We start from the raw sequence: 16849 nt of genomic DNA on the forward strand, positions 1-16849 counted from the left end.
CCTTCCCTTTCCCTGGGCTCCCACTGCTCCAGATCTCCTTCCTGCTTGTTAATTTAGTGGCTGGAGCACCAAAGAATTCTTTAAAAGTTGATGTGGAAAGGAGGAAAGAAAGTGGAAGGGGAGGTAATTATGAGGTCACTTTCAGATTTTTTTGACTAGGAGCTCCAAAGTTTATGGTTTGAAAGGAAATATGCCCAAGACCCTTACATAATTCAGTATAACCAAAAAAAAAAAAAAAAATCAAACTAACAGACTACTCTTCGCCTGCTTTGATTTTGCACATAGCACCCAACCATCCTACAGTAAAGGAATTTAATTGCAGTGACCTTAAACAGGGGCAATGCCAACATTTTCTCTGCTTAACAGGGACCAAGTGAACTCTAGAAACTGAGATTTGTAGGAAAGAGTACACCCAAATTGAGCCAGTCCCCCAAAATTACAGCAATATTAAAAACAAACTGTAGGAGTCAAACGGCAGAACTGTAGAATGGAGAGCCACTTAGCAACACGGCAGACTGACCACTCAAGGGGCCCTCTTGCTGTAGCTGGTTCCAAAACAAGAGGTTTCCCAGGTTGTAGGTGCAACAAGACATGTGTCAACAATGGTTGACAAAGTACTTATTGCACTTTGGTTCGTGTTTGCTAATCTGGTATCTGATTTTTGGTCATCTGAAATATAAGAACAAGTACAGTCTTCCTCACAGAGGCATTCTGATGAGTATTTGGGAATAAAAGATGCATTTTGAAACAACTGGGGTCATTTGGATATGAACTGTACATTAAATAACACTACTGAGTAATGCTGACTTTCAGAGCTTTGATGATACCATTGCAGTTGTGTGGGAAGCTGTCCCTATGCATATGAGATGCACACTTAAATTTCTGTGAAGTCTTATAAGGACTGCAACTTCCTTTAAAATAGTTCACCAAAAACATACATACACACAAACATATTCACAAGCATGCACACACATAAACAGTAATAAAAATTGAGAAGCTGCTTGACTGACACACTTTCTATGAAAGTCTAAGGAACTGGTATCACCAGGTACTGAAATATCTGCCTGAAAAAAATGTGTCTGAAATCAGGAGAATTGGTTGAAAGTCTGGGTAACTCCTTCCTTCCCAGCTGCAGGCAGTCAGGCTACTGAACCCAGGAATAGATGGGAAGTCTGTTCTCAGAGAGGGTAAAACAGTGTCTCTGGCTAACCAGGCACTGTTGAGGGTCAGGGTACTTAATGTAAACATAGATATTAACTGGATGTTTATGCAGTGAATGCTAAGCATTTGTACCTTCTTCCTCTTGGCTCCTGGGAGTTGGTCTATGGTCAGGCCACTCAAGATGACTGTTCTCTACATCCCCTGCCAGAATAGCATCTATTTTACCTGCACTCTACTCACAGGACAGACCTTCCTACCTACTTGCTCCCTCCAAGCTGGTGACCTTTCTAATCTTTAGATCAGAATATCTCCACCTGATAGTTAATCAAACTGGCCGTGAGGGGCAGCCCCTCTGCTGGTTTCCCTGGTAACTGACGAGCCTGGGCTTTCCAGATGGCACTGGTGGTAAAGAACCTGCCTGCCAGTGCAGGAGATATAAGAGATGCAGGTTTCATCCCTTGATTGGGAGGATTCCCTGGAGGAGGGCATGGCAACCCACTTCAGTATTTTTGCCTGGAGAATCCCATGGACAGAGAAGCCTGGCGGGCTACAGTCCATGGGGTCACAAACAGTCGGAGACGACTGAAGCCATTTAGCATGCATGCAATGAGCCAGGGAAACTGGCCCCTATATCTGATGTCTTTGTTGTTGACTCTGGGCTCTTTCTTTGGTATTAAAGCTGGGCAAGTACAGCCCAATAGTTAGCACTCAGGCTTTATCCTCCAAGAAAAACTTTACAGAGAACTGACTAGCTCACAAGGAAAGTCCTAAACAGATATGCTGTTGAGGGTTTTATAAATAACACATCCCAGTCAAACCCCGCTAAATGTAGCTTTGGGTAGGTATCAGCTAGGGATTGACTAACCCGTCCCACATGCTTCTACTCTCAAATAACAACAGCCAAATAAGCAGCATGAGCTATCAGAAGAGAACCTCAGATAAGAAAAAAGAGAGACCAAGACAAACATAAAACTGCAACAGAGACACAGAGGGCAGACCATGTAAAGAAACAGGGAGACGACGGCCATGTGCAAGCCAAGGAGAAATGCTGCAAGAAAGCACCAGCGTTGCCACCTTGATCTTGGACTTCTAATCTCCAAAACTGTGGGAAAATAAATTTCAGTTGTTGAAGACACATATAGCAACAGAAAAAGACACATATAGCACCACAAAAGCAACAGAAGTTTTAAAAGAACAATTCAAAAACCAAAACTACCATTAATATACTAAGAAAAGATGCTACTCTTGAGAGTTCTCTGCACTGCAAGGACTGCAGTCAATCCTAAAGGAATCAACACTGAATATTCATTGGAAGGATGTCGGGAGCCAGCATGGGAGATCCCACCCATGACAAGGTCATGTGGAAGAGGCCTGATGGGCAAGGTGAGTCAGGCTTCAGGGGTTCCCCCTGGATTTTCCTGAACATCTACCCCCACAAACCAGAGTCTGCCTGCTTTATTGTTCTGTGCTTTCCACTCTCCTGACATTCTCTGGAAAAAGTTAACTCAGGGCTTCAGTAAACAGTCTCCTGCATATAAAAAGGCCTCGGTTTAAACCCGTTTGATAGCTTTCTAACCTACCTGACTGGTCTACCTGGACTTTTTACAACTTGTGAATTGTTTACAGCCCCCCAACCACAAGAGGCACAAAGCTTAAAGCATCTTAAAGATACAGAGCCTTTTCTAAAGAGCTAAAAATTATATCAGTGATGGGTTTCACTGTTGAGTCAATGACTGCTGCCAGGCCTCCATATTCTTTATCTTTTAGGCACCTGGGAGGATATTAATCAATGTAAACGGGATGCAGAAATAGGAATATAGTAGTTTTTGATGTTAGCAACACTAGAGTTTTGAGTTAATTAACTTTCTCTTTGTTATAAATCATTGTACTTCTTTCATTGTTATAAATTGCTGTGTCCTTGCTATGTAAGAATGTAACTTTATTTAGTGCTTTCTGAGAGTGGCACCAGACTTTGGGAAGAACAACACTTTAAAGACAAATAAGTCTTCTGGTTGACAAACCTTTATCAGAAAAGGGCCGTAAAATGTTAATTGGCCTTCTGGCCAGAAGATAATGTAAATCACCTAAGACTTGTGTATACAACTAAGTATGCAGAGAAAAAGCCTGGTCTCGATAAGAGTCAGGGCAGCTGACGCTGCATAATTTTGTATTATCCATTGATCTCTATGTAAAATCAAAAGTATATAACGCCTTTCCGGACAATAGAGGATGGGCCAGTCACTAGACTGGTTTCCCCCGTGTCTTTTCTTACCCTATTTTCTGGCTGAATTCCCATCTGGGGCGTGGAGGCTCGCCATGTCTACTTACTTGCCCTGGCTTTTAAGATCCATGCTAGAGGGAGCCCAAGGCAGGGCACCCTCCACTATTCAAGAGGATGCCGGTGGCCTAACGTAGATGGTGCAAGTTCCTTGTCTTGGAACTTTATTGGTTTTCCACGTAAACCAAGTTATTCAGCCTCTTTTCTCCACTAAATTTCCTACTATACTATTTCTTCCTAATCTCTCTTATATTTTTAATTAAATAATTCTTTCTAAGACACCACGCCGTCTCCCCTTCGAATTACCCTGGATCCACTGGGGCTGGACCCAGGCAGAAGGACTGATGCTGAAGCTCCAGTACTTTGACCACCTGATGCAAAGAGTTAACTCAATGGAAAAGACCCTGATACTGGGAAAGACTGAAGGCAGGAGGAGAAGGGGAGGAGGATAAGATGGTTGGATGGCATCACCAATTCAATGGACATGAGTTTGAGCAAACTCCCAGAAACAGTGAAGGACAGGGAAGCCTGCCATGCTGCAGTCCACGGGGGGGGGGGGGGGGGGGGTAGCAAACAATCAGACATGACTGAGCGACTGAACAACAATAAGATGCTTCAACCATGAAATAAGAGCAGAATACCACTACTAAGAAAGAGATAATTTAGAGGGGGAAAAGCTTTTGAAAATTAAAAACACCATCCTAGAAATGAAAAGGACCCAACAAAAGGATTAGAAGATAGAGTCTCATTCAAAAAATGATGGGAAAAAGAAAAGAGAAAAATAGGAAAACTGAAGTGCAAGTCCAGGGGATCCTATACCTGAATAATAAATTCCAGAAAGGGCAAACAGAACAGAAAAGAGGGGAAAAACACATTAAAATAACTCAAGAACATTTCCCAGAGCTGAAGGCCACTAGATTTTACATCGGAAATGCTCAGTAACAAGGACATTTCAGAACACTGGGAACAAAAAGAAAAATCCTACAAACTTACAAAGAGAAAAAGCAGCAACCAAGGCCTCAAATAATTTATCTCCCATATGTCCTCTCTCAAGAAGCTGTTGCAGGGAGTACTCCAGTAAAATAAATCAGGACAGAAGAGGACTTGGGATACAGGAAATAGGAAAGCCAGTACTGGAAACATGAGTGAGCTGTGTGCAAGATGCCTGGACAAGTGTTCCAGGAAGGGATTGTAGAAAGTTCTCCAAGGAGATGAATCAAAAAATATCTCATGTGCCTGAATATATGAAGGGAATTTAGGCCTGAAGAATTTAGAACTGAAACAATAATAATGTAACACTATTAAAGCAAGGCAACTATTAACACCAGGGAAAACAAAAAGCGGTACAGATAAGGAGAAGCAATCATCACCAATCATTAGTTCAAAGCTTAGCTATAAACAGAATTTATACAATCACAGTCAGAAAAAAGGGTTCTAACCAATATTTGCTGTATCTATATAGTGAGCGGCAGCAGAGACAGAAATGGTGAATGTGCTGTGAGGAGGCACTGGAGGCAGCAAGAGTTAAATCTTCCTCTTTCCTACTGGGAAGTCATTAGATAATTCCTCAAGCTTACAAGTCAGAGAGCAGCAAGACACTGCGTTATTTAAAAATCTAGATGTAAATACCAAAAAAAAAAAAAAAGCACCAATAGAGTTTAAAATGAAAGCCACTGGGGAGTGGAGAATGAAAAATAAGGGGGCAGGAGACTGCTGGAGGGTGTTTTATTTTTTGACTCTATGTACATGTGTCTATAATTTGTGTACATAACTACTGAAAATATAATACACATGCATAACTTTAAAAATATTGTGAAACATTCTCTTTGCCACTTATCCTCTTTGTTATCAAACAAAATTCCTCTTTGTTATCAAACTATAAGTGCACGCATGCTCAGCTGCTTCAGTCGTGTCTGACTCTTTGCGACCCTAAGGACGGTAGCCTGCTGGCTCCTCTGTCCATGGGATTCTCCAGGGAAGAATACTGCAGTGGGTTGCCATGCCCTCCTCCAGGAATCTTCCCGAACCAGCGATCAAACCTGCATCTCCTGAATTGCAGGCAGATTCTTTATCCACTGAGCCACCTGGGAAGCCCTATCAAACTATCGGTGGATAATATAAGCATTTCATTAGGTACTAATGATTATATTTGGAAAGACATAAAAGAATTTTATTTCATATTAAATTATTAATACATTTAGGTCTATGTGATCATTCTCTTAGAATATACATGCTGATTCCGAGTACTGTGGCCAATTCTATTTCACGACACCCATGGTAATATAAAGTACTCACAAACTCCAGTGGACTGAGACGTGTGCCAGAGATGGGCCTGGAATCAGAGAACTCAAAACTGGATGCATGGACGCTAGCACAGGAGATGGAACAGAAACATAAGTTTGTGAATAATCATTTCTTTTATTTCTAGTATATACTAGTTAACTCTAACCCCACAACAAGTAAAAGCATTCAACACATAAGCCTTGAGGAAGACAGAATGTTTTAAAAATCATAGTACTTTAAACGTTTTATTAACAACTCTTCTCTTGCTTTTAGGAGGATTAAAAATAGTGAATAATTCAAAAATGGAATGTATATAGTGATTTTTTTTAAAGCTTTGTTCACATGACTTTATAAAGTTGGTATAACAACCGTTATTAACCATTTCCAACCACAGCCAGCTTCTTGGACCCTAGGTCTGGAATTATCTTTAGAAATCTTGGACAGATATAAGTGATATAATTAGCAGAAGTCAAACTTAGGAAAGCAACTATCCAAACCTAGAATTAAGGGAGAATGTCGTCTGGTGACATATACACATTTGAGTGTATAGACAAGGGAGGAGCTAAATACCTGAAGGAGGATGCAGGTCTGTTTTCCGGTGTTCTTGAAGATGCAGGCCCAAATAGTTTTCTCTGGTCTTCCCGTGGTGTAAATGGTCTTTGGGTCCTAACAGTTCGTAAGGCATTTCGTGCTTCACTTATGATTTCTGCACTGGTCTTCTGCTTGGACAGTGAAGGTCGGTAAAATGGATCCAGCTTTTCTAACTTTTTATCATTTGGAGACAGCATCTTTCCTTTTAAAGTACAATGTTCTTCAGGAAGACACCACACCCTGCATACACAGGGCACAAAATACCAACTATTTTCATCCAGTCATTTAGAAAGGATACACGCTTACACAATTCCTGTACATTAAACTTGAAAAAAAAATCACAACTTTTAATTAAAAATCAACCAGGCAGTTACACTTTGAAGATCAGGATGGGAAAAGAGCTTTCCAAAAAACAAAAAAAAACATAGGCTGATGTGCACGGTGATGCCTTAGGGAACACAGGCAATTGAGGGAATGACAAGCAGGGAGGAGACACAGTGTGAAAGTTAAACCTGGAGAGAAAGAAGGTAAGTTGTGAAAGAAGACACCCTAGGAAGGGAAAACCATCTCAAGGTCTCCAATCGTTTTGGAGATGGGAGATCCACAGGCAAGGTGGGAGGGGGGTTCTATTAACTGAAGTGTGCGGTTCTGCTTAACTGATGTTTCCCTTTCTTTCCCACTGCCCTCCACACAAAATGCTAGTATAAGATTAAAGGTAGTCAGATGGGGTCTCTTTCCAAACTATACTAGCTTTTAAAACTGTAGAAAGGTTCAGCCTTATATTCGCCTATGATATATCTGAATGAGTTGATTCAAACTGCCTTCAATTTAATGTCCTGCATGAATAAATAACAAAAAATCAAATGATCTTTTCCCAAGACACCGCCCTCACTTAAAGAGGTACAGTCACGCACAAGGGCCATGAGGATACACATCCCTCTTTTTAAATTTTTTAAAAATTGGGGTATAATTGCTTTACAATGTTGTATTAGTTTCTGCCATACAACAGTGTGGCAGCTATATGTACACATATGTCTCCTCCTCCTTGTGCCTCCCTCCCACCCCCCACATCCCATCCCTTGAGGTCACACATTCTTAAATGCTTGTGTGCCCCACAGAGGCCTGGCCAACTTGGCAACACAACTTTGACAGCTTTACAGTTTAAAACAGTTGAGATTTTAAAAACTTAATTCTCATTAGTACATGGTATTAAGTATTCATTCATTTAAAATAAAAGAAAAACCAATCTTCTGAAAATGTTGTATCTCTAGGGAGACTGAAGTCTGTAAAATTATTCATATATTTCGGTTGCTCAATTTTAGAATAACTTTTGCAAAAAAAGAAAGTTTTGTGAAATATACCCAAGGAAACTGAAAACAATCCACTTCTGTAAGTAGAATCAACAGGCGATTCCTTAGACAACCAAAGAGGATTTACTATATTATGATTCTGTACATTAAGGTGTTACTTAACAACAGGCAACGAGAACGTTTGTTTAGTTCTATCCACTCTAAGAGTTTTTGAAGAAAAGAATATAATGATAATTACAAACAATATGCCATTCTTTTCACAGGGAAAGGCCAGAGGGTGAAGTAAAAACAATCTAAAAAAATTACTAGATAAGCAATACTATTCTGGAAATTTTCAATATAGGCATTTGAATATAAGCAAGGTCTCCAGAATTATGTACATTAGAACAACTAACAAAAACTAGCAGGCCTGGTACATTTATTTCTAACATGATATGATAGACTCTTTACTAAAAAATATTCAATGTTAATTGAAAAAATATATATATATATAATACCAGTGGAAAAGATGGACATAATGGGTTTAAAAACCTTTTTGTCTGTAAATTTTTACCATCAACTCTAACCCGACTTTCTCCCTTTTCCTCTCCTCTGCAACTCTCACTTCAGCAGTTACACTTTGAGAAACCCTTTCAATAATGTAGTATCTGTACAGTTAATCTATTATCATATCAATATTAATATAGTATTAACCAAATCAAACATGGAAGTGTTCAATAATGCAAGTGAACTGAGTTAGAAGTAGGTTTGAGGGGGTATTTTCTTTATAATTATTAAATTACAAATTCTTATTAGAGATGGTTTTTGCCAATTTAAAAAACGATCAGTTCGTCTATTACAGTAAAGCATGCCTGAGCCATAACACAGTAGTATTACAGAAATTTTAACTTTCCAAAAATCCTCCTGACTACTGGAACAAATCCATTCAGCTGTTTCCTCTCTTTGGATCTCTGGGAATACAGACAGGAATAAACACTGTCTTCACTCTCAGGCAAGGACCACTAATTCTCGTTCAGCATGTACTTTAATACCAAGCAGTGCGCTAAGTACTCTCATGTACATCATCTCATGTAATTCTGTGAGATGGATAAAGTCTTAAGCAATTACACGCATGCACACATGTTCCCAGAGCTGAAGATATTCAAACTATTACCCACTAGATGGGGTGGTAGAAGGTGGGGCACTCAGAGGCCTCACGGCTGCAGCTATTTACACACCAACACAGAAACGTGTGCGTGTCTTCACAAGCAGAATAGACTTCTCAGTGTGAACCAGCTGAGTATCAACCCTGCTTATGCCCACATGCTTTTAATACAAGATAGAAACTGATGGGGGCAAACATAAATAAAGATAAACTACCATGTGATTAGGAAAGAGCAAGAGATTTCTGATTGGGAGGTGTCAGGTAGACTTCCTGGAGGAGACGATGTTTGAGCTGGGTTCTGGAAAATGGTCTGAATTTGAGCAAATGACAGTGGCTGACACTGAGGCTGGAGTAGAGAAGGAGTTTCCAGCCAAGCCAACGAGTGAGCCAAGGCAGAGTATCAAGGATACACCAGGTGTGTGCTGGATGGATAAGAAGCCGCCCTGGAAATGAAGACTGGAGTTGCAGCAGGGAGAGACCATAAATAAAAGCTGATAAGCAAATTAAAAGATGCTGTGGCATGAAATGATGGCAGGGATGGGCAGGACGGAAAAAAACTAGAAGGGACAAAATCAGGCAGTTTTTATATAACCCACCTATCTCCTAGAGGTCCTCAAGAAAGCTTTCCTGGACAAGCCTCTCCCACCTTCCCAGCCTCAGTCAGCGGTCCCTCCCGCATACTCCACGAGGTCCCCTGTGGCCTGTCAGCACACCTCCCCCCTCACCGGGTTAGAGCTGCCTGCGCACCTGGTGTTGCCCTACCAGGCTCGGAGGCTGTTCTTCATGAGAAGCGCAGCTTAAAGTTGGTATTTGTGTAATCACTGGACTCCAAATACAGACCCTAGCTAGAAAACATCCAGATGAAGGCTGCATGGCTTCTGAACTGGAGGCATTTGTTATAGTGGATTAAGAAAACATATGGTGCATGGGGATGACCCAGAGGGATGTTGTAGGGAGAGAGGTGGGAGGGGGGTTCGTGTTTGGGATCGCATGTACACCCGTGGTGGATTCATGTCAATGTATGGCAAAACCAATACAGTATTGCAAAGTAAAATAAAGTAAAAATAAAACATTTTTTAAAAAAGACCTAAAAAAATAAATAAATAAATAATAAAAATAATGTGAAAAAAAAAGAAGCTTTGATTGGTAAAATACATGAAATAAAAAGAACTGGAGGCTGACTATTGTACTTGAAATTGCTTTTATCCAAAAATGGGGAGGGACAGGGGGACTGTGAATGTATTTGAAGCTAAAAGTGGTGTAAAATAAACTTTTAGAAACAAACAAAAAAAGAAAACATATGGGGCTTTATTTCAAGTGTCATCTGATTCTTGATGCTATATGCCATAGGAGCTCAAACTTAACCCCTTTTTGCTTTCTTGCTTTCACTTTGAGTTGCCCAGCATGGAGTAAGACTTGATAAATGTCATGATTAGTGGATGGGGGTATTAAAAGCCTGAAGTATAGGAGTAAAGGTGAAACAGAGGTAAGAAGAGAGATGAGAACAAGTAAGTGGCACCAAGAACACAAGAACCATGAGCAGGATCTGGCATCTGAGAGGGCAAGCAGGGGACAGAGATGACACTGGGTATGCAAACCTTGGGAGGGCAAGGTGACCTTTTAAAAGAAAATAGAAGGAGATGTGAACTACAAAGGGAAAGTAGCAGCTGAGTTCTGTCCTGCATCACTGTCTTGAGTTTATGATGTGCACAGAAACTCGAGGGGATGAACACCACCAGCAGAAGGAAATTTGAAACTGGAGACCTTTTCAAACAAAATATTTCTTATTGGTTAGGGGAAAGGTTGTAAGTCATCATTTATAAGTTTATACCTAATTACAAACATCTGTCTTTACCTCTGCTGTTAACAGTCATCTGAAACAGAGCCTTCTTGCTAAACGCAACACTGCACTATCAGGATGTTTGCAATAGGAGAAAGACTTGTCATCTCCATATTCTTTTTTTCCTGCAAATCAAATACTCAAGACCTTTACCATGATTTTGAATGACTTTTGTGATAATATGAGCATCCAAACAAGCAGTGGTTAAATGCTTAGATGCTGGAGTAAAGTTCAAATCAGTTCAGTTCAGTCTCTCAGTCGTGTCTGACTCTTTCAGACCCCAAGAATCGCAGCATCACCAGGCCTCCCTGTCCATCACCAATACTCTTAACAATTTGCAGCTGTGTAACCTTGGGCAAGGTTTCTAACATCTCTAAGCCTCAGTTTCCTCCTCTATAAAAAGCATGCTGTAAAGAGTAATTGCCTCATAGGACTGTTTTGAAAATTAAATGATGTAATTAACAATTAGCATGGTGACTGGCCCTTAAAAAATGTTAACTACTGTCCCAATGCTATGTGATAAAAGGATACAACAATTAATTTTCTCATGAATGAAAAGTCACATTTCAAAAAAGAAACTGCAAAAGAAAGGAAATGCCATTTGTTCAGTGTTTTTTTTTTAATATATAAGTTTTAAAGTTTAAACCACGGTATTCTGCTTTGGGAAAAAAGAATCTTAAGTATTTTATTGACTATAAGTTGTGTCAAACAATCAGAATTTTATAAATCTACAAAAAAGATATATGTAAGGTGTGGTACTTGCTTTTCTACCACGTAAAATAATTCTAAATCAGGATGAGACAGAAGGTCTGCTGTGATACTAGTAGGAATGGATGATAAAAGACGTTATGTGTAATACGATATATTTTAACGTATATTGTTACACATACGCTTATTTATTTAAGATCCTATCTGTTGCCTAGAGGAGCCCAGGTACAATTTATGTGACTTTGGCTAGGTCACTGTCTGCCTTGATAGACAAGTCCCTTTGTCTATCACTCTCTCATTCAACAAATACTACTGAGTTTCAACTAAGCACCACGCGCTTGGCTAAACCTCAGCGTGTAGAAATAAAGACATCCGCGACCCGACCCCAAGAGCAAGCACAGTTCACTCTCATCACCTCTCTCCCCGATCCAGGGACAGAAAGGCGACGACAGAAGAAGGGGTCCCCGGTGAACCTGCAGGGGAAGCCTCACCTCCCGCGCGGCCAGCGGCTCCCCGACTCCTGGCAATGCCCCCTCCTCCACCGGTCCAGGCCAGAGCAGAGCGCCGCAGCATCTTCACCCTGCCCGCCTGTCTGCCTGCCAGCCCGCTCCTCCCGGCCGGCCGGCCTGCGTCTCCATGGTAACGGTACACAAACTACTTCCTCGGGCGGCCCGGCCGCCTCCCTGCAGAGCCAGGTAGCTGCTGGACAGGCGGAGTGGACAGAGACTGAGCTGGGAGTGGGCGCAGGGAAGGGGGCTTCCGGCCAGATCCAAAGTACCTTGTGGTTAGCGCTGGAGACAAGTTTAACAACTGCGGAGATTCAGCTCATCCTCCAGTTTTTCCGCAGGCAGCAGCCTCAGCCGCGAAGGAGAGCAGGCGGGGCTCAGCAGGGTGGGGCTGGGTGAGGACGGACTGACAGGTCCCCGGCGCCGCTCGGCCACTGGGCCTGCGCAGACCGCCCGGCGCATGCGCAGAAACGCTGAGGCGTGGACACAGCAGGCCGAGGAGTGGGAGGAGCGTGGGCGAGGGCCGGAGGCACCGAGAGAGCGTGTCAGGTGCGGCCAGAAAGGGCGAGGGGGACCCGGTGGAAGAGCCGGGGTGGGAAGGCATCTGCTTTTAAATTAGCAATTTACGGAACCACGGTCGTTGAGCCCGTGTGAGATCTCAGCGCCTCTGTTAAATAACAGTACACAGAAAGGGTAGCTTAGTGTTGAGGAGTAAGATTCAGGATTTAGTGGTTCAAGTTGAGGTTCAATGTAATCTTGAACTAGATGCTTAACGCTCCCAGTCTCTCCTCATCTGTAAAACGGAGGGAATAATAGTACCTAGCTAGGTCTTGTGATGGTTGTGAAGACTGAGAAAATAGATTTCAAGTGCTGTGCGTGTGGCAGTCAACGAATGTTAAACTGCTGCTATTATTAAGACCTTGCACGGGTGAAGCACTTCAGAGTTTACAAAGTGTTTCACTGTGTATTATCTTTTTGAGCGTCCCTGACACTCTGATGAAGCCACCCCGCATCCCTATTCACAGGACAGGAAATATAGGCCCGAGGTCTAGTGAGTGACAGCGTTAGATTTAAGTCTAGGCCTCCCGTCGGCAGTTTTTGTTCTTACTGTTAACTGGTGAAAAGAACCCCATTTATGTTTCTGGCCTAAACTTTGTTTTCTGCTGTTAGACCATTCAGCAACACTTTACAGTGTTAAATACAAGTGAGACCATAATCACTCTCCATTCAGGATTGCACCACGTTTTTTAAATATGGGGATTTTTCAGCTAAAGTGTTGTTGTCAACACTGGGAAGATGCCACATCCTTTGGTGCTAAGTATCTTGTAAAGAATAATTAAATTGAAAATATTTGGGGGCACATACTATGTGTAAGGCATAGTGTTAGGTGGGGGAAATGATATTAACCTGAACTAAAGGAAGCTAAGTGGTCTTCAAAGTACCCAACAGGATTTCACATACAATAAAACAATAAATACTTATTAGTTGATTGGATAATTTTAGGGCCTAACACAAAGTATTTGCCTTCTTCGGAGCTGAACTCTTTCCCAACTACTTAGCATGAATTACTGGTTGCTTTCAGTTCCTTCCCATCCCCTAGAAATCCAGGGTTTGCTCCAGCCCCTTTAGATGGGTCTCAAGATGTCCCCATACATCTCTTGTCCCTGAGACTCAGAATGAAGGCTCATGTCACCCCCTCCTTGCTGTCCCAGGTTGGAGCTAAATTTTCCCTGGACCATCTAACTGCAGTCACTGGGAAGACCTCTCACTGAGTTTGAGATGAGGGAGGTGGCACCCCTACCCTCCTCTTCAAAGAAATTGTCTCATACATTCTTCCTTCTTCCACTCTCTGACTCCTTACTTTTAGCCTCAGCCTGGACCCTTAGGGCCAGGGAGTCTGATGTTTCTTTATAACTTGACCTATGGAGCTTTACCTCACTTTCAGTTTGAACTAATGATTATACAATTACCATCGCAGTTGAAACTTCAGTTTAAAACCATGTTGTACATCCAATTACTAACTATGGTCTTTGCACCTAGGATCTTGGGCTAAATTAGACCTTGCAAGCACACTGCTGGAACGTGAAGCTGGCTGGCTCAGTCAGAAAATGTCTGCTGGGCAAGTCAGAATGATTGAAAAGAATGACAAGGGCAGAATTATAGGCAGCAATTATTTAAAAGCAAGGAAGCTGCCCAGCTTACCTCACTGAGGGACATGACATGGGAAAATATTGTGGATATCGTAGCAATAGCCTGGTATACTGACCTGACTCTTCCTCCATGGTTACCTGATGGCTATTTAACAGATTTGACATAGTTAAGCTTGTAAGTGGAATTACTTTAGAAACAAAATTGTTGACAGTTCTTATACCTTAGATTAAAGAGGAAAACATTTAGTCTCTGACATTTATAAAGCACTTTATAGTTTCTAAACTGCTTTCATTTTGAGCATGTCCTTTTTATTACTTCATTTAGAGTTTATAATAGGCCTGAGAGGTAGTTGGTTTGGAGATTATCATTCCAATTTGAGAGTAGACACAGCTCAGGTTCAAAGAGGGTAAATAACCCACAGTCACACCACTAGTAAGATCTGAGATCTGGTGTTTTTGATGCCATCCACCACTATACATGAATAAATGTTATTTTTCAGGCAGAGGCTTCTTGTTTACCGCAGTGAGAAGTACCTCTTAGGCTGTTGACACTGTTAAGATATGCTTCTTATTTTCTCCCCTCTCTTATCTCAACGTATTTCCTGTATGGGGCAACCAGGAACAAGAATCTTTATGTTCACCTGAAAATGTTGGATTTCTGAGTTTGGAGTTAAGGTGAGAATTATATAGGTGGCAGAACAGGTAATAAAAATTTTACGTACCCTAATGATGCAAAAGTATAACAGAATGATAGCTATTTTTAACCACAGATGACCAGTGGGTTTTATAATTTATACTATAGTTTATATTACATATACTTAATATTTAATATCTATAGCTTATCTTTAAGAGTATATCATTAGACATACTCTTGAAAATATACAAATTAAATACTTCTTTCATGCTCACGATTTCAGTGATTTTTACGACAATAACAAAGATGACTCAGAGAGAAAAAAATTGCTTCTGGCATGGAATAAAAATCACCCATTTAGAATTCAAATATTCAGTCTGAGATACGTTCTGCTTTTGTCAATATGGAATCTCAGTGCTTTAATTATTTTTATCACATAATTCCTGTGAGGCGTTCATCAAATTGATAGCCCATGAAGACTTTACATATAAATTTAAAGGCACAACTACATCAGAATGCAACTTGGTAAAAATCTACAGTGCAATGGAAATTAAGTAATTTCATGGAACTAGATAGACACAAGACAGAGGAAAGGTCCTAAAATGTATTCACTGGAAAAAAATTACATAAAAAGCCAAATGGAGCTCAGCTTTTACCTGGGCACCTTCAGTCTTACTTGCCTTTGATTACCACAACACCACAACCACCTGCGCCACATTCTGCAGCAGCAGTCAAGTCAGGCATTGCTGGGGATGGTAACAAAGAGGGTCCACTTAATTACTAAGTGATCACAAAGAGTCTCTGACTACCTAGTATTTCATTGGGCAGAAGGGGGTTCTAGTTTTCGGGGATTAAGCTGGGAGTCTTAACTGCAGATTGCTTCATCTTAAACAACTGCTGAAGTACCTCTATAGGAGAGACCATCAGAAACCTCCTATTCTTTGTCAGACTCACCTGTGAGGCATTGCTGAATGAGATGTCTATATCTTTTGGAAGCTTTCAGCTGTGAATAACAGGATAACCACCTCCCCCCTCTACCCACCCCACCCCCCACCATGAAAAGTAGTATAAATAAATACCAAGGACATTTAGCATTTTATTTCTCTATAAATCTCAAAGCGGGTTGTTTCAGGGTTGGCCCTGCAGCTGAGGGGTGGCATTAAGGCATATCAGACACGTCTCCCCACCAGGTAGCAGCACTGACCTGTGCATCCTCACACAAGCCTCTCGGAGCAGGGAAGAGAGAGGAAAGGCCAAGCCCTTTTCACATGCTCTTTACACTGAGAAGGGAAAATTTCCCAGAAGCGCCTCCGCTGTATTCTTCTTGTTATTTCATGGGCCAGAACTGTGTCATACCCACACGGCAGTCTCTGGAAGAGATGAAGAGGATTACTATGACCGTGATTGATTTAGATCAATCAAATTTCATCCCCTGGGGGTTGAGGATGGAGCCCCTCTTCTCTGATGCCACAACCTGAACCAACTGGAGTCTGTTCAGCAAGAGAAGGATCAACTGCCATTGGGTAGATGCTGACAGCATCCGCCACAATGTCTGGGTGAACTAATGAAGAATGTCTTCAGATAGGCAAGAAATTCTGAGAACTGCTCATCCAGACTGGAATGAGAGAACCAAAAGAGTCACGCCCAGGCAGGGTGCTGTTTGGTGCCAAGTCCTGAAGTGAAACTGTGGTCCCTGGTCTGACTGCTGCCCAATCGTGGCTGCCACATTAGAACCACCCAGAGAGTTGCAAAAAGCACCTCTGCTCTGCATTCAACCCACTGTTGGTCCAGTTGCCAGGGGAGGAGAGCACAGGGGAAAGGGTTAAGTGTGTTTGCAGCTGTCGAGAAAACTGTAACATACAGCAGCCCGCAGGGAGGACCTCAGCCCTGGTGCAGGTCAGAGCTCCTCTGTCCTCGGGCCTCAGCCAGGATTAACAGGAGGCAGAGATGTCACTAGAATCCTTGGCTTCAGAGCAGGAGGAAAAGAGAGGATGCTAATGATGCATGACCCAGGGATGAGACTCATGGACCTGGGATGCTGTCCTTGATGTCCCCCAGTCCTTGCCTTCTTGGAACTTACCATGCCTTCTCCACCTGGTCACTCTGACCCCACTGCATTCTCCTCCTGCTCCAAGTCCACCCCACAGGCAGCAACCCAAGTGACTCTCACAGATTGCAGTCCTTGCAGTCCTCTGACCACAAGCTCTCAATGTCTGCCCATGCATACTTGCATGCATATTCAGT

General features: G+C 41.9%; 1 protein-coding gene across 2 annotated transcripts in view; it reads right to left on the bottom strand.

The window, feature by feature from the left end:
- The window catches only part of ARMC2 (armadillo repeat containing 2), a 160081-nt gene that overhangs the window by 114964 nt on the left and 28268 nt on the right, over positions 1 to 16849 (bottom strand). Inside the window, exons 3-5 of one of the 2 annotated variants that reach the window (XM_013966445.2) lie at positions 15810 to 15975; positions 6293 to 6553; positions 5735 to 5807 (exon numbers count right to left, since the gene is read on the bottom strand). In XM_013966445.2, coding sequence (XP_013821899.2) covers positions 5735 to 5807; positions 6293 to 6553; positions 15810 to 15817 — 342 coding nt within the window. In that variant the 5' untranslated portion in view covers positions 15818 to 15975. Of the gene's footprint in view, positions 1 to 5734; positions 5808 to 6292; positions 6554 to 12093; positions 12238 to 15809; positions 15976 to 16849 lie in introns of those variants that run through there. The other variant, XM_018053095.1, reaches the window with a different exon arrangement.

This window comes from Capra hircus, chromosome 9, assembly GCF_001704415.2.
Source record: "Capra hircus breed San Clemente chromosome 9, ASM170441v1, whole genome shotgun sequence".
NCBI classification, from domain to species: Eukaryota; Metazoa; Chordata; class Mammalia; order Artiodactyla; family Bovidae; genus Capra; species Capra hircus.